Here is an 18,069-nt window from a genome sequence, read left to right on the forward strand (position 1 = left end):
ATCAGATAGGCTGGGTGGCAGAATTACGCAATTACGCAGCCTTGTTGTCCCAGTGTTTGCTTTGGGATATCACCCCCCCCCCCCCCACAATCTGAGAAAGGGTACCAAGCCCCAAGAGACATACACAGCCTCAATACAAGAGCTGCTGACCTGAGAAGGAAGATTGTGACCCAAATGGAAACCTGGAGCTTCCGACAAATACCTTCTGTCAAGTACCTTCAGAAGATCTGCTACAAGATGTGAATGCTGCAATAAGAACCATCCCCACAGGGAACATAACTGAGACCAACAAGCTGATCCACAGTACAACAACAGTAATCCTCGAGATGGTGGGATATAAGATCAACAAAGGGCATAACAAACAAGACCCTCCATGGAAGAGACGGTTAGAGGCCAAGATAAAGGCGACACGGAGAGAAGTCAGCCAGCTAGCTGAGCTACAGAAGGGGAACATGGTGAATAAAGGGGTACCCAGGAAATACAGCAAGCTCTCCATACCTGAAGCACTCGAAACTGCCAAACAGAGGCTAACGGCTCTGGCTACCCGACTGAAGAGATACACCAAGGAGATTGGGGCCAGGAGAATAAACAAGACCTTCTCCACTCAACCAGCAAAGGTGTACTCTCAGTGGCAGGGAAAAATACTGCCACCATATGGAAAGAGAAGCATCACACAACACCGATGCCCAGTGGCTAGTGGACCTGAGGACTGACCACAGCTGCCTCCCAGAACAAGAGCCAGTAACCATCTCAATGGCAGACATCCAAGAAAGAGTGTCAAAGATGAAGAGTTGGTCAGCACCGGGCCCGGATATGATCCATACATACTGGCTAAAGAAGCTGACAGCACTCCATGAGCGTCTAGCAGCACAGATGAACCCATCCAACTACCGGCCAATAAGCTGTCTCAATACAACATGGAAGCTCCTGCCAGGCATAATGGCGGCTAAGATGAGTAGGCACATGGATCAATATATGAGCGGGGCACAGAAAGGAGTTGGTAGTAACACCAGGGGAGCCAAGCACCAGCTACTGGTGGACAGAGCAGTACACAGAGACTGTAAGAATAGGCAAACCAACTTGTGCACCGCCTGGATTGACTACCAGAAAGCCTATGACTCAATGCTACACACGTGGATACTGGAATGTCTGGAACTGTATAAGATCAACAGGACACTAAGAGCCTTCATCAAGAACTCAATGGGGAAGTGGAAGACAACCCTGGAGACTAACTCCAAGTCAATTGCCCAAGTTAACATCAAGTGCGGCATATACCAAGGGGATGCACTATCACCACTGCTGTTCTGCATAGGCCTGAACCCCCTCAGTCACATCATCACAAAGAGTGGCTACGGATACCGATTCCGAAGTGGGACAACAATCAGCCATCTCCTCTACATGGATGACATCAAGCTGTATGCCAGGAATGAGTGAGAAATTGACTCACTGATCCACACCACCAGGATCTAAAGCGATGACATAGGGATGTCATTCGGATTAGACAAATGTGGCCGGATGGTGTCAAGAAGAGGCAAGATGATCAGAACTGAAGGGGTTGACCTACCAGGGGGCAGGATAGAAGACATCAAGGACAGCTACAAATACCTTGGAATCCCACAGGCTAATGGCAACAATGAGGAGGCCGCAAGGAAGTCATCCACAGCCAAATACCTCCAGAGAGTAAGGCAAGTCCTGAGAAGCCAGCTGAATGGTAAGAACAAGGTCCGAGCCATCAACATGTATGCACTGCCGGTCATCAGATACCCCGCTGGGATCATAAGCTGGCCAAAGGAGGAGATAGAAGCCACAGACATCAAGATAAGAAAGCTCCTCACCATGCATGGAGGGTTTCACCCCAAGTCCAGCATCCTGAGGCTGTACACTAAGCGGAAAGAGGGAGGCCGAGGACTAGTGAGCATCAGGGCCACTGTCCAGGATGAGACATCAAAAATCCAAGAGTACATCATGCATGGAGGGTTTCACCCCAAGTCATTTATGCTCTCGCGGGTCACATAAAATGATGTGGTGGGCCACATGTGGCCCCCGGGCCTTGGGTTTGACACATGTGCCCTAGATGATAATTTACATTTGTTTTCCAGTTCCCATGCAGCAGACTTGTTTCTAACTTCTGGGACAAAAATGACTTGATTGTGTGTCTGTTATCTCAGCATACTAAAGAGCTGCATTTGGGTAGATTTCAGGCTATGTTATAAGAACGGTTACACAACATATTTGATGTGTCACCTGTGACATAAAACTTACTGGTAGTTGTTGTTGTTGTTTTGGTTTTTTCTCCACAAAAATGGGAAGGTGGACTTGTGCATGCAGCCGACAGAATTCCTGAGGAAACTGAGAAAGCCTTCCTAAAATTGCTCAAAGACACTGGTGGGGCTCCTCCTCTATTCACAAATTTGTCAACCAGTGATACAGTTTCTGGCCCCGAAGTGCTTCTATAGATCACGTCATTCAAAACTGACAAGTAAGTCTTTTCCTGATGTATTTTCTTTCTTTCTTGACAATATATTTATCAGAAGCAGTTCACTGTATCAGTACAGTCAATTCAGGTTTACTTCATATTTCTTATTACTTAGTTTTATCAGGCCATTCATGCAAAGGTTGGTGCACCATTCAAACTCATGGAGTTGTATTGGACTGGCTATGCCAGCCCTAAACAAAGTAACCGTCAACACACACACAGACAGCAACATAAGTATGGAAGTGTTTCTGTAGCTCAGTGGTAGTCTGGCAGTGGTTGTACTAATAACATCTAAAAAATAACATCCTCATGTGTAACACATTGAACTGAAGTGAACGCGACTGTTCTGCAGAAGAGAGGCTTACTGACTTGAATAAAATGAGGTTTGTGTCACGCTAATTCGTGCTTAATGGCAATGTTAGTGAGATGCCAGGTGATCCCAACTCACAAACAGAAATGCCACGTAGGTACTTCCCTAGGTGTATCCTGGTTACATCAGTAGTACAGAGCGACTGCAATGCGGATGCATATAAAGACAAGTAACTCTGCATTGTTGAATTCACACCCATTCATTTCTCCTTGGGTACCGTGACCTGAAGCTAGTTAGTTAAGTTTTTTTCTATTTTAAATCAATGTGTATTCATTTAAAGCAGGGGTGTCAAACTCATTTTCCCCGAGGGCCACATACACATAATGGCCCTCAAAGGGCCAAATACAACTTATAAGTGAAACTACATGAAAGTCAATGTAATGTAAAATAAATGTAACTACTCCTTAATGTTAATAACTTAGAATTTATTACTTATTCAAGTTACAAACATTACAGTTGCGCAAAAAATGTGTTTGCTTTTTGCGCCGTTATATTTGTCAGGTTATGAAACCCTAAAAACTCCATCAATCAAGAATCTATCCAAGTGAACAAAGAAAAATAATATCAAACACAAGTTAGGACATTAACTTTCTTTTCTTTCGGTTTTCTTTGGCTTTTCCCCTCAGGGGTCGCCACAGCGAATCAGTTGCCTCCATCTAACCCTGTCTTCAGCATCCTCTTCACTCTTCTCTTTGAACTTTGTTCAAAACGTTTTTGTCAGAGTTAAAATGGGCTTAATTATTTCATTTTAGGAAATAGTTTTGTTCAAAGCACTTTGAACTATTTATTTTTAGAAAGTGACTTTTTATGCACTCGCAAGCTACATAAAATGATTGTGGTGGGTAACATTTGGACCCCGGGCCTCAAGTTTGACACATGTGATTTAAAACAGCGGTCTCCAACCTTTTTTGCGCCACGGACCAGTTTCATCTAAGCCGATATTTTCAAGGACCGGTCTTCATTTGCTCGATAATAGTTAATGATGCCAGGACAGCTGTAATCTAATAATAAATCATCCGCAGTGGTTTAATGTAAAATGCAGATATCAACAGATAGTAAACAACCGCTCCACCATCATCCCGGTCCCCAAGAAACCCTCCACCACAGGACTAAATGGCTTCCGGCCTGTCGCTCTGACATCTGTGGTCATGAAGTCCCTTGAACGCCTCGTGTTGAGCCACCTGAAGGACATCACAGGACCCCTGCTGGACCCCCTGCAGTTTGCCTATCGGGCAAACAGGTCAGTGGATGATGCAGTCAACATGGGACTGCATTTCATCCTGGATCATCTCGACCACCCAGGGACATATGCACGGATCCTGTTCGTTGACTTCAGCTCGGCGTTCAACACCATCATCCCTGAGCTGCTATCCTCCAAACTTCACCAGCTCACAGTCCCCTCTGTCATGTGTCAGTGGATCACCAGCTTCCTGACAGACAGGACACAGCAGGTGAGGCTGGGGGCGATCACCTCAGACACTCAGACAGTCAGCACCGGTGCCCCCCAGGGTTGCGTCCTCTCTCCGCTACTCTTCTCCATCTACACCAACGACTGCACATCTACGCACCCAGCCGTCAAACTCCTGAAGTTTGCAGATGACACAACTGTCATTGGACTCATCCAGGACGGGGATGAGTCTGCATACCGACAGGAGGAGAGACAGCTAGTGGACTGGTGTAGTCGCAACAACCTGGAGCTGAAATGCTCGAGACTGTGGAGATGACAGTGGACTTTAGGAAGTTACCCTCCCCTCTGCTCCCCCTCACCATCGCAAACAGCCCTGTGGACTCGGTGGAGAGCTTCAAGTTCCTGGGGACTACTGTTTCCCGGGACCTGAAGTGGACTCTCCACATCAGCTGCATCCTCAAGAAGGCCCAGCAGAGGATGTACTTTCTCAGGCAACTAAGGAAGCACGGTCTGCCACAGGAGCTGTTGGTCCTGTTCTACACGGCAGTCATTGAATCGGTTCTGTGTTCCTCCATCACAGTCTGGTCCGGTGCTGCCACCCAAAGGGACGGGGACAAGACTACAAAGGACAATCAGGTCTGCTGATAGGAAAAAACTGGGACCTCCCTGCCCTCCCTCCAAAAGCTGTACTCCTCAAGAATTAGGAGTCGGGCAGGGAAGATCATGTCAGACCCAACACACCCTTGACACCGTCTATTTAAAAGTCTATCCTCTGGGAGGCGCTACAGAGCCCTCCTCTCAAAATCAACCAGACTTAAAAACAGTTTCTTCCCCCAAGCCATAAGACACTTGAACAATAAATGTTAATTATTTGTCCCCAAATCCCTGCAACATGCACTCAGCACCTGCACATTGTGCCCCCCCCCCCCCCCCCCCACCTATAATATTTAAAGTATTTAGAATAGTTAAGTTATGAATGCAGTTTGAGACACCACCTGCCGGAAACAAATTCCTCGTCTGCTTTCAACAAACGATGGCCAATAAAACTGATTCTGATTCTGATTTTGTCATAAATTGACAATCAACATTTCTGTTAACTAAATAATCTTAAGAAATAATTATATTAAAAACTCAATTCAAGTGACTGCACTGATGAGGTTTATTTTGAAATATAGCGACATACAATCGGTGCATTCAACGTAGGAGATATACTGATCATTTCCAATAAAAGGGTGGACACATCAATCAAATAATAATAATTAAAACAATGAGAATTAGTGGTTGGGGACCGCTGATCTAGGGGTAACGGGAGACAATGACACCTGAAGTGTGTTCCGGACGTTCGGTCGCGATTTGGTACCGGGTCGCGACCCGGTGGTTTGGGACCACTGACGTAGACGGATGCACAGAGAATTGGGAAATTTTTCAAAGTAAAACATCTTTCAGACAGAAATAAATAAAACGGAAGTAATGTAAATTATTTTCTCTTTCTGTGCGGCCCAGTACCAAATGGCCCACGGACCGGTCCGGTCCGCAGCCCGGGGGTTGGGGACCACTGATTTAAAGGAAGAGACGTGTATACTACTACATCCAAATTTGCTAGACTTTATTCATATTTTGACATTTTAACAAAAAAGAGAAGAAATTAAAAAAAAACAACTTGTATGAACTTAACCAAACAGATGACCCTGACTGACAGGGACAAGATGAAGAGAGAAAGCAATCAAAAAGTTGCACAGCTAATGCCATGTTGGCATAACTAACTTAATGTTGGGTAGTTATTATCCTTAAGTAGTAAGTCTTATCTGAATCAACAGATCTGTTGTCATAAGGTGCCCCAGTGGGTATTTAGGTAAACATCATGCAACACTATCATCTAGAGTAAAGCGTGACAATGAAAACTAAAGGAACAGGAACTATAAAAGGGCAATCTACAAGTTTGGACAAGTCCTCGTACAAAATATCCTTCAGTATCGGAGTGTGTGCATCAATGTGGGTCCATCATGCTGTATAGTGCAGGATTTCCTCTGGTATTCATTCTACTGCTGCAGGCGTCACCGCTGTTGTCCTTTAAGGGTGGAGATACGGCGAGCGCTCTTAAGAGCAGGCACAGCCCCAAAGCAAGCAGGTCAGCCTAAACGTCTACAGAGTGCAGGATGGTGACAAGCTTTGTGCAGCATCACCCACTGAAGTTCAAAAGTGTCGCAGATATGTCTGCTGGGTAGAGCTTCAGACTAGTGGTTGAGTACAGGTAAGTCGCTGCTTGATCCTTTGCTTCATCTCTTCTTCTTGGTGTGTCGGAGTACCTTCTTCCTCTTCAGGATCATCTCATAGAGTTTCTCCAGGCCAGGCTGCAGGCCCTGGCCGTCCAGAGCTGAGCAGCCCTCAGTGTGGTGCAGCGTGGATGAGTTCAGCTCGTGCAGAGCGAGCACCTTCTCTACCTGAAACACAAGACAATGACGGAGGGATTCCCAGTCAATTAAAAGGGATTACCTTTAAACAAAGAATCAATGCACAATCAATGGACCAAGGACATAAATGCTGATCTGTGGAGACTAATTTATGGGCAAATTCTCAACATTTGGGTTGTTTTTCCAAAAATGGGTCTAAAGTATAACTTTTTTAGTAAGTCTAAGAGAGAGTATTTCCACTGAGGTTTAGCAAACCAAGGAACCTTTAACCATTTTGACTGAACTTTTTAAAGCAGTTCTTCAACTAGAACATTCAAAGTTTAGACGAAAAAATAACAGAGAGCTGATCAGTCCTTCAACACAAACACACACCCTGAAAACAAGCAATCACTTGTTGCTTTGTGTGTGTATATTCAGGCCTGTGACTGTCATCTGGATGATGAAGACACCTCTCCGAGTTTTGCTGATGAATCAAGAAACAACAAGTCAAAGTAGTTGCTGGCTGGGAGCAGGACAGGTGTACAGCCATATTGTCAGACGTACGGAGGGGTAACAGTATCTAGCGATGCTTGGAAAACCACAAAGTCATCGGTTAGGATAGACACTCAACTACAGTCAGATTTTAAAACAATATTGTTGTTTTATACCATCATGTCTGCATGTGATCATATACTGTTGGTTTCTATGTTGGACAGTTTTGTGGTTTTATCTCTATCTTTTTTCTTTATAGTAATGGTGTTTTGAGTTTCTTTGAGAACTGATGATGGTTCATCGCTGTGATGTCTTTTCATTGCTGTCAGAGACGTCCAAGACCAGAATGTAGACGAACACTTGTCCGTACTATATCCTCAAGATCAATGAAAGAGTTGAAATCAATATACAGACAAGTAAAGAGCATGAAGGAGCTCCACTCGGCAACATGCCAACTGGCTCCTAACGGCACCAGTGTTCTGATCTACTCACAAGTGAGCTCAGGACAGCTTTTGAACTTGAGAGTGGGCTGGGTAAAGCTGAGGTAACACCTGGTTTACATGATTCAGTTTGATCAGGTAACATCTAGGAAGGATTATTACAGCAGTCATATGAACATGCTTCGGGATTGGATTTTGGGATTGTTTGGTCTGAAAATGGACAAATTCCATTTAAAGATTGATATTTCAATATCTTGTTTTTTCTTCATCGTGCAGATCAAACCTCAAAACTACAGTATTTTCTGCACTATAAGGTGTACCTAAAAGCCTTTAATTTTCTCAAAAATCAACAGTTAATCTTATAATCCAGTGCGCTTTAAAATAGGCCATTCATTGAGTTCTCAGATGAGTTGTTAACTCTTAGCTGTAACCTCAATCCAATGTGCCTTGTATGTTAATTTTTTTTTGAAATGGGTCATTCACTTAAGGTGTGCCTTATAATCCAGTGCACCTTATAGTGAGGAAAATACTGTACTTTAATGTTGAATGCTAAAAGACGAACTCAGTAAACTAAGAAAATGCAACATTCAGCAGTTCTTTTTTTCATTCATATTTACCCATAAAAAAAACTCTTGTATTTGTAACTTTTCAGCTCTATAGAAAACAACATTGAGGCATTAATCTGAGAGTAACTACCTCTGTAGCTGGCATGGCTCCATCCCGGTCCTGCTTGTTTGCCAGAACGAGCACTGGCACTCCCTGGTTCTCTGCCAACCGGGTGATCCTATGGAGTTCCACTTTTGCCTCTTCCATGCGCTCCACCTCGGCTGCATCCACTACAAACACCAGCCCATCCGTCCTCCTGGTGTAAGACTTCCACAAAGGCCTCAGTTTTTCCTGGCCTCCTACATCCCACACCTGGAACGTGGTGATGGTGGTTTTGGAGTTGCCAATATTGACTTTAATCCGCTCCATGTTGAAACCTTTGGTGGGGATCGCCTCCACAAATTCCTGCAGCTTGAGTCGGTAAAGGAGAGACGTTTTCCCTGCAGAATCCAAACCAATCACGACCACATGTAAAGACTGGAAACTGGGAAGGAAAGGCGTGTTGGGGGCAATGTCTGTTAACTGGTTCCCCATGTTAAGGTCCTGTTAAATGAAGTAATCCCTCTAAATAGTCTGATCCGCCTGGATCCTCGTGCTGTGTCCCCGGCAGTAAAACCCTGTTGAGAAGCTGTGATCGTGGCAGACAGACGGGAAACCAGTTCACACTCCTGGTCTCACTTCAAAGGTTGGTTCAGGAAGACAGTGGGGGACAAAGAACTGTATTCACTGAGCACCTGGGGGAGAAAGGAAAGGAGGGGGGCATGAGTAAGCAAATTTAAGATCAGCAGTGGGATGTCAGTATTTGGATGAGGTGAAACTGATTCCTAGTTCACGCAAAAAAAAAGTTCTGGTGAGGAATTTTTCTTTTGGATTCCAAAACAATCCTGTCTTTATACAATAATGTTTTCAAAATCATACTGAAGCACATAGATCTGCTAAATGCATTGAAATCAGTGACGTGTGGTGAGGTTCATGGCTGGTGAGGCACTGTCTTCATCATAATCAGATTTAAAACATGAACCTTCAGTGTAGCTTATTCACCATTTAGTAAGCAACAGTGATCAAGTCTTATAGCAGAATTATAGACATACAAACTGACACACAAATAAGCACATTTGATTAAAAAAATGTTATGTTGTTGTCTACATGTTTGTTTATATGTTACGTTTACTTATAAATGAAGTCAATGCGCAGCTCCTTTTGACCAAAAGCATAGAAAAAAATTTGAGTAGAGATATGTAATCCTCCATTTTTATAGTAAGGCAAGGTGAGTGGAAAAAACGAATGGCTGCACTCGACTTGCTGACAATAGATTGGAGCTTGCTGTCTCTTAATCTGTGGCTGAGGAGGCCCAAGAAGAAATCCTGGGATCACCAACGTCCCCTACCATGAGGCAGGAAACATGTGTGCCTCACTTAGTGCTTCTTCCCAGCCGTTTTAGGATTGCTCAACTCAAGAAAGACGTTACACACATACAGTTGTTGACAAAAAAACACTGTACATTACATACATTAGCTAAACTATGGAAATTTAGTTCATATAGCAAACGTGATTGAACATTTTAATAGCGACATATAGAGAGATAACATTATGGTGTTACTATTTATCTACCAGCACAGCTAGCCAAGCCATTGCACAATCCATGGTGAGGCTCGACTGGCTGGTGCCTCACCACAGGTCTCTTCTCAGTATTCAGCGGTAAATGTGAAAATTCAACAATCTTGAGTAAAAATAATCTCAAATTGGTGGCGTTAAATAGAAAATAACTTCATAATAGTCATAACTGGATAAATATAATGATTTAATTCTGTCATTTTCCCTTTTTCTTTTCTTTCATGATGGCAGGTGAAGCCGTACTTGATTTAGTCAACCATCCTGTGGAGATGCTGACCCATAATCTTTCCAAAAAAATAATAAAATAAAATACATTTTTTTTAAAAATTACAAAACAGGATTTGTAGAAAACTGTTTAAAGGGTAAATTATGATCCCATCATGGCTCCTATGTGTATAGAGTTTGGTGAGGACGAGTTTGCTTAAATTTGAGTTTAAAGATCACATTTCAAAGGAAACAAGACTACGTATCGTGGTTGGATTATGTAACATCGTTGTCAAAACTAAACAGACATGATGCACACAAAATAAATTCAGATGGACAGATAGTCAAAACAAATCTTCCGCTGCTCCCATCATTATTATATAACAGTTATAAACGGTAGATTCTATTCAGGCTTGACCCGCAAGAAAAAAAGTCAGCACAGCAGCTATAACCATGTTATTACACATCAGTCAGTTTGATCCGCTGTGCATGAACGACTGGGCTGAATGAGTGAGAACTGGACAGACTGGGATCACAATGAGACCCAATAACAAGCTCACACCGCGAGCAACGACTAGTCAAAAACATGTTAGCAGATGGGTTTTGTTTTCTGTTTGTCTAAGATGACCGTAGCTCCACTTTAACTCCCGAGGTGGAATATTCAAAGAAAAAGTCGTTGGTCCGGTGTCACAAGTAGAACCCACTCCGACAAAGTAAACATGTTTAGACTAAACTGGTTTCCATGTCTCACCTGGGGTCTCAATAAACCCGTCGGCATTGTTGGAAAATGACGATTCTGCAAACAAAATTAAATAAATAAAGTAAACTAAATAAACGGTAGTTTAAACAGAGCGCGTCCCGACTTGACTGTCCCCTTAGCCGAACTGACCAACTCTGACAGAACGCTCGGGGCAGCGCCGGCAAAACTCCTCCCCTTTATGACGCAACAAGTCGGGTCCTTCTGTGACCCGCTCTATCCAGGCTCTGATTGGCTCGCTCTTTTCCCGGCTCCCTGTGTTGCCAAGTTTTTTTAAAATCAGTAGAGGGTCTTTAAAGATTGAAAAACTTAAGTTTTAAAATATAGGAAGTGATAAAAAAAATGCCTGCGCCAATTATGGTGAGTGAAGCCACTTGTAAATGGTTTAAATATTGAAATCAGTCCGTTTGGGCTGGTTGGTTGACCGGTTTGTTTAGCTTGTTTATCTCGTATCTGGCAAGAAACAAACCCACTGACGTCACCACCCAACAAATACTTCAGACGGTCGTCGGAATGCCGAGCCAATCAGAGGCGGAGCAGAGCAGGTCACGGCGTGGCCATAGTAGGATTTGTACAACAGGCAATGTGACGAACACAAGTGGAACGCTGCTCTTCACGCTAAAACATTCCTGACATTTCACCGCGTTTCACATTTTTTCCGTAGAACCTGGAGCCGTTCTTTACTGATGTGCATATTTTTGTCCATTATTATGTGTCACGAAAACACATGGAATTTTACAGTAAACCTAACTTTAAAAGTTAGAAACACAAAAATACGAGCGATAAATTTGAAATACTAAGTTCAAATAATATGCCTGACTTTTTATTACTATTTTCAGGTGACTCCTGACTACATATTTAAAATGAAATAAAGCAAAATCAATAATCGCAAAAGTATAAAGTTTTTTTTCCTAGAAACTGCACAACCTCATGACTAGTCGTGATTGTACTGACAGACATCATAGATCTGCAGATGTTATCGAGCTGCTCATGACGGACAGTAAAAAAATGTGTTAAACAATGTAAATGAAATGAGAGCTGAAAATTCCTGCATGACTTGTTTGAATTTTTTAGCCATAGACCAACAGATAATACAGTATAACATTATAACCTCAACCCCTGGCCCCTAAAGTGTTACCAAAATTTTAAACCTAAGTTAAAAAAAACAAACAAATTCCTCAAAATTCCTAAAATCCACTTCACCAAATCCAAAAAAATTTCATCTTTCACAGTAATAAATATGATTTTTAACTAAATCTGATACTTTTAATGGAAACTATTTCCCACAGAGCATGACCACATCAGTGAAATGATATTGCCTATATGCAAACTATAGTAGAAATCTGGTTTGTGTCATATTATATGAAATAAACCAGAGGGGAACAGAGATAAGGCCAGACAAGACTCACCTTTTTGGATGTCTGTGTAGGTTCTCAGTTATCCAGGTCCTGGTAATCCAAAGCGGTTTAAGTCAATCCACTGGACGTTAGGAAAGTTCTTGAAGACGTTTCGTGTCTCATCCGATTGAGTTCTTCGGTTCTGAAGGTGGCTGGTCTTGTCCCACCTTATAAGCCCGTGGGGTGTGGTCCATGCTACTCAAATTCCAACGACCGTCGTTGAAACCCGTCTGGCTCCTCAACAATTGTTGATGGGGGTGTCAAAGGGGGGGTCGTTGAAATGCGAGTTTCACCTTTGTATGCTAATCAGGGTCAATAACATGACACATATCACCTGGGTTAATCTGCTGAGACAATCTTTTTGGGAGTTTCGAAACGATGTGACTGTAATTGGGAGAAAGGCAATGTCGCAGACTACCCCCCCTGTTCAGAGATGGCTTCTCCACGTGGATGGTTTCTTTCAATCCTCTTTCACTTCTATAGAACACCCTCAACGACATGACAAACCTCAACCCTGACCAGATCTGCCAACCTTTGCACCTCTGCCTAAACACCAACTATTTACAATACAGAGGAAAATTATATAGGCAGAAATACGGATTTTCCGTGGGCTCGCCGGTGTCTCCTATCGTGGCCAATTTTCACATGGAAGAGGTGGAACACAAGGCCCTTACCTCGTTCAATAGAACAACACCACGTGGGTTAAGATCAAAATCCACGAGGTGCAACCTTTCACCGAATACATCAACTCGGTGGAAAACAACATCAAGTTCACCAGAGAGGTGTAAAGAACAACAGTTTGCCCTTTTTGGATTGCGAGGTCGGCATGAAAGATGACAGAAGTCTGTATGTTGGGGTATACAGGAAACCAACACACACGGACTAATACCTGCTTTTTGACTCTCACCACCCACTGGAGCACAAGCTTGGCATCATCAGGACCCTGGAAGACAGGGCTGATAAGCTACCAACCAGCACCCAAAACCAGGTGAAAGAACACCAAAACTTGAAAGGGGCACTGAAAACCTGTGGATATCCTGAATGGACCTTTGTGAAAGCTCACACAAGATCTAGAAAGGAGAACAACCCGGTGAGGACGGAAGCGAGCAAGCGTAATAATATAGTGATCCCATATGTGTCTGGAGTGTCGGAAAAGCTGAGGAAGATCTTTAACAAACACAAGGTTCCTGTGTATTTTTAAGCCGGGCAACACCCTCCCATTTACAATGTCCTTTTGAAACTCCCAAAAAGATTGTCTCAGCAGATTAATCCAGGTGATGTGTCTCATGCTAATGACCCTCATTAGCATAAAAAGGTGAAATTCAAGTACATAACAGACAAAAGAAGAAATGGCTTCATCACTAAAAAAAATATTGTTTCTTGTTAGCATTTTGAAACTAATGCAAGAATTATACCCAATTTTAGGTGATAAGGCAAAAATAAGTTTTCATACTTACTTGTAAATGTATGTATGCATGTAAATCATATTCATTTCCATAAATCATATTTATTTCTATATATCTATAAATCCTGTTTTTTTTCTTCCCAGTTTATGAGGAGCTCAAAAAAGATCTGAACGATACCTTCGTGAAGTCCTAATGAAATAACTAAGCTAAGCACATTTTTAAAATTACTTCGATAGTTTTCAATGACTTGCAAAATCAAGAATTTGCAGAGATGGTCCATATAGACAGTCAAAGAGGAAGTCATTTCTCATTTTATAGAATACTAGTGCTCTCTGCTGTTTGGAGGAGGAATAGCAATAATGGGTGGCAAAGACCCTGGAAGGAGGTGATATGCTGCATCAGATCACATTTCAGACACTTTACTGAAGTCTGGAAGCGCAAAAAGGAGCTGAGGACAGAGAGGAGTGAATGGTCCAATCACAGTTCAAAGATTTTTATTGTCATGCTGCCCAATGCAAATGCAATACAAACACAAACCAGAAACTAAGACACGGGTTCTGGATTGAAAACCAAAACTACTATCTAAAAGAGCAGTGATTAAAAAAAAAATCATATTCAGAACTAAAATTGCAGTAATGCAGTGAATTTTTCATGTTTTTTTCAGTAACATTTATAACATAACAATACCAATCATTTTCATTTTCATTTATTGATTGACACTTAAAGCTTATTTACGCAGAAAGTAACAGTCACTCCAAAATCTCAAAAGATCTGTCTTTGCTGTAGAGTCATCCTTCTGGAAAGGTTCACTGAAATCGTGTGAGGACTCTTTGAGATATCTTTGGACACAAACAGATTAACAGGTGGACTGTATGGGTGTGTCACTTTCATCTTGATGAGTTCTGTCTGATATTTGACACTGAGAGTCCATGAGATACATTGAATAAATAAAATGTCCAAACACACAGTCACACATTCAGTGATTGTTGTTGTTGAGCTACAGGAATCTTGTCATTGTGTTTCACACCAGCTCCCCAGGAGAGCGTTGTGTTGCCTGGAAACTCCACTTAACAAGGTCAGAGATGGTAAAGAGAGACGGACGATCAGCCGTCAGCAGTCCTCCACTGCTGCAGCTTCACCTCCAGGACACACTTCAGGTACGTAAACACTCACTGCTCACCCCCACATGGTCTGAATCTACACGAAATACTCCAGGATTAACTTGTGAAAATGATAGGTTTCATAAACATAACCTAAACATTCAGATTTGTAGTTGAACCTCTGCCACCAGAGTTGGGTGCAGATATGTGATCATCTATAATTATGTATACAACATGTTTCAGTAAGTTATATTTCTGTGAAATGTATGAAATTAGATTAGGAGACAGATCAGGATCATTTTTTTCTTCCTCCTGTTAACTTTAAAGGAAACACTTAGAGAGACCCTCTATAGCTGGACCAATCAGGGAACTGTTTTCAAAAGACGGCTTAAAAACAGCTGCTAATAAGGTCCATCTGAGACATCAGTTATTTAAATATGCTGTATTACATTTCTGAAAGCTGTTGTTTTACTAGACAGACGCCTCAAGTCAGGTAGCTGATATCGTTACAGTAATTTCAATTTAGAATAAACGTTCATGTGGCTCTGCGTTGCACTGGCATCGCACCAGGAGGGTGTCCTGCCCCATGCCCCAAATCCGCTGGGAAAGGCTCAAGCAACCCTGCAAACCATGACAGTGGAAGAAGCAGGTACTGAAGATGAATGAATGTTTTGCAGAGGCCCAGTTGAACAGCAGATTGAGATTATGAGTTGATGAAATGTTGAAATCACCAATCGGACATTCAGAGACACTCATAGAGGGTCATGCTTGTCTGTCCAGGATATGGTCTATTTTTACTATTTATAAATCATCTCATCAAAAACAACCAGACAGAATTTAATAAAATATAAACACTTGGTTGGAGCTTGAAAGGTTTTTATCTCATAACTAGTTATCTCAAGGGCAGCAAACTGGTGCAATGGGTAGCGCTCTGACCTCGCAGCAAGAAGGTTCTGAGTTTGATTCCTTTCTGTACAGTTTGTATGTTCTCCCTGTGTCTGCATGAGTTCTCTCCAGGTTCTCCAGCTTCCTTCCACCTCCAGAAACATGACATTTACATGAATTGGTCACATGAAATTGTGACCAATATGTGTGTGGGTGTTTGTCTTTCATGTGGCCCCTCAATGAGCTGGAGTCATATCTTGGGTATACCCAGCTTTTCACCCATTGCCAGCTCCTGCAGATTTGTGACCTTCAAGGTGGATAAGCAGCTATAGATGAAGAAGACGGATAGATGGATGGGTGGATGGATGGATCGTTTCTTCAAATGTGTTTGTTTGCATTTTATCACACATTTTAATTTGTTTAATTTTCATTTCAGTTGTTTCACTTTCACCAGTGATAGAGACCGTAGTCTGTCCTCAAGTAGTAATAAAGTCATGTCTTTTTATACAAATCATCTACTTTCTACTGTGTCAATAAAAACATGTGTATATATTCATCTATTATTTATTTATTTATTTATTGTTTGTTTAAAGTCAACTATGAAGAAATATTTCATTAATGGATGTTCTTGTTAATAGTATGTACTTCTACACTGTGTGGATAGCATGTCTAGATGGTTTATTATTGATGAGTAGAAATTTGCACTGGTTTGATCTTTTTAACGATGTGTCGGCGGAGGAGTCGTCTCTCGTGTTGCCTTCCAGATCAGTTTGCTGATACAGGATTAATTATGGATTAATGTTATCTGTGAGGGTTAGAGATTATGGTTAATGTGTGGTAAGAGATTAAAGGTCTAAAGCCTATTAAAGGCTATTCTTCAACCTTTGGTTCAACTGTATCATTGAAACAGGTATGTACTGCTTTCTATATCTGGTTTACGTTCGTTGTGAACCCATAAGCTGGATCACAATAATCACATTAATAATTATCATTAAGTCTATAAGATGGGTCTTAATGGAAGTTGTAGCGACAGAGTGTGGGTCAGATGACCGGAGATCTGTAGTCAGGGGAGCTGATGGCTGAGGTTGGGAACGTATCAGGTTGTTCTATTATCAGATCAAGCTATAGACAGATAAAGGAAGAGGGTGTGCTTCTAAATATTCTTTTGGTTTGTCATCAACTGTCCCTCATGAAGTGCTAAAATCAGCAACTTGGTAGTAAGTTTGAGCTTTAAATATTTTTGTTTTGCAGATGTTTTTTTTTTTTTAAAATTCACTATTATTGCTGTTCATTAGCTGTGACATAAACTATCAAATAAATTCAAATATATTTTGTTGTTTACCAGCCAGTGTCTTCAGACGCAACAACAGTTTGAGTCGATGATGATTGTGAACATGGATCTGTTTGTGTCTCCAACCGCTACACATCAGCATGTCGGCGATGCACTGGGAGGCCAGACGACGTCAGAGCGCTCTAGACCGCAGGACGGCCAGAGACCAGCAGCAGGTAAATAATAACAATAAAACGCACAAACAAAGAAATGAACAAAGAAATAGATATGTGAATGCATGAATGAATGAATGAATGAATGAATGAATGAATATTATAATGTACTGATCTATAAATCAGTGGGCTACAAGATGATGGAATCAGGTACATATTCTCCACTAGCATGCTTAAACAAACACTTGTCATCACCCCATGCCAGTGAAAGGCAATGCCAAAGCACTTACAGGGTCACGTAGTGGTGGCTGGTCTGGGTGTGAGCAATCACTAAAGGTCGATACGAGTCAGGGTCCTGTTCAGTCTGTGGTGGATGATTGGTGGAACTACAATCTAATGGGTTAAACTAATAATGGAACTTTCTCAATGGATGGAAAAACTTAATGTGTTATAAAGTCAGATAAACTGTGGTACTGATAGAGGTCCAGTCCTCTGGACGTCTACTTCATTATTAAACAGCAGGACTGATGGAAACCCAGAATGGACATGTGACACCCCAGTGTGAGGTCTAATTGGTTTCCTGTGTGAATCTGTCAGGCTTTATCCTGTTTTAGATTTCCAGAAGGTGCCAGATAGACATTTTTTCCCCCATTTTTTCACTTGTCTTTTATTACATTACAAAAAACAACCTTTTTTAGGGCAGGTAAATGCCACATTTTAGGTAACTGACCAAGAGAAGTCATCTCTACTGTAGGTTAGCATTTATTTACTTCAACTGCTTCCTGATTTCAGAGAATTTGAAAGTTTTTCTTCCACAAAGTTGAATTTTGCTGACGAAGCTGAAGGGTTAATGTGATAAGTTCACAAACCAATATAATGGGATACTAGTGTGGGTCACTGGGACACACTGGGCTGCAGCTCAGATGTCTCACTGGATATTTTCTGTTGGGGATCTCAGAGAGCCTTTAGCTGAATTACAGCAGCAATTAGAGCTTCCAGTAACTGTTTTTTAACCGAATAGAAATCCGAGCCAGTATATCTATGATATCATTTTGACCCATATCACACATAGTAAGGAAAG

The 18,069-nt window shown here is 41.9% G+C and overlaps 1 protein-coding gene across 1 annotated transcript; it reads right to left on the bottom strand.

Moving 5' to 3' along the window:
- Positions 1-5,843: 5,843 nt before the first annotated feature.
- Positions 5,844-10,889, bottom strand: LOC137610257 (ADP-ribosylation factor-like protein 4D). Its single transcript, XM_068337779.1, has 3 exons — positions 10,752-10,889; positions 8,273-8,916; positions 5,844-6,695 (listed from the first exon to the last, which is right to left on the bottom strand). The coding sequence occupies exons 2-3, from the start codon at positions 8,714-8,716 to the stop codon at positions 6,531-6,533; spliced, it is 609 nt and encodes a 202-aa protein (XP_068193880.1). The 5' UTR covers positions 8,717-8,916; positions 10,752-10,889; the 3' UTR covers positions 5,844-6,530.
- Between the last annotated feature and the right edge of the window lie 7,180 nt (positions 10,890-18,069).

This window comes from Antennarius striatus, chromosome 16 (assembly GCF_040054535.1).
Source record: "Antennarius striatus isolate MH-2024 chromosome 16, ASM4005453v1, whole genome shotgun sequence".
Lineage (NCBI taxonomy): Eukaryota > Metazoa > Chordata > Actinopteri > Lophiiformes > Antennariidae > Antennarius > Antennarius striatus.

What these genes read in the sequence shown, in the direction of transcription:
- LOC137610257 (XM_068337779.1), bottom strand. Translation starts at nt 8,716, where the DNA reads ATGGGGAACCAGTTAACAGACATTGCCCCCAACACGCCTTTCCTTCCC. An exon ending in GAGCCATGCCAGCTACAGAG is followed by an intron (nt 6,696 to 8,272) that starts GTAGTTACTCTC and finishes CTTGTGTTTCAG; the next exon opens with GTAGAGAAGGTGCTCGCTCT.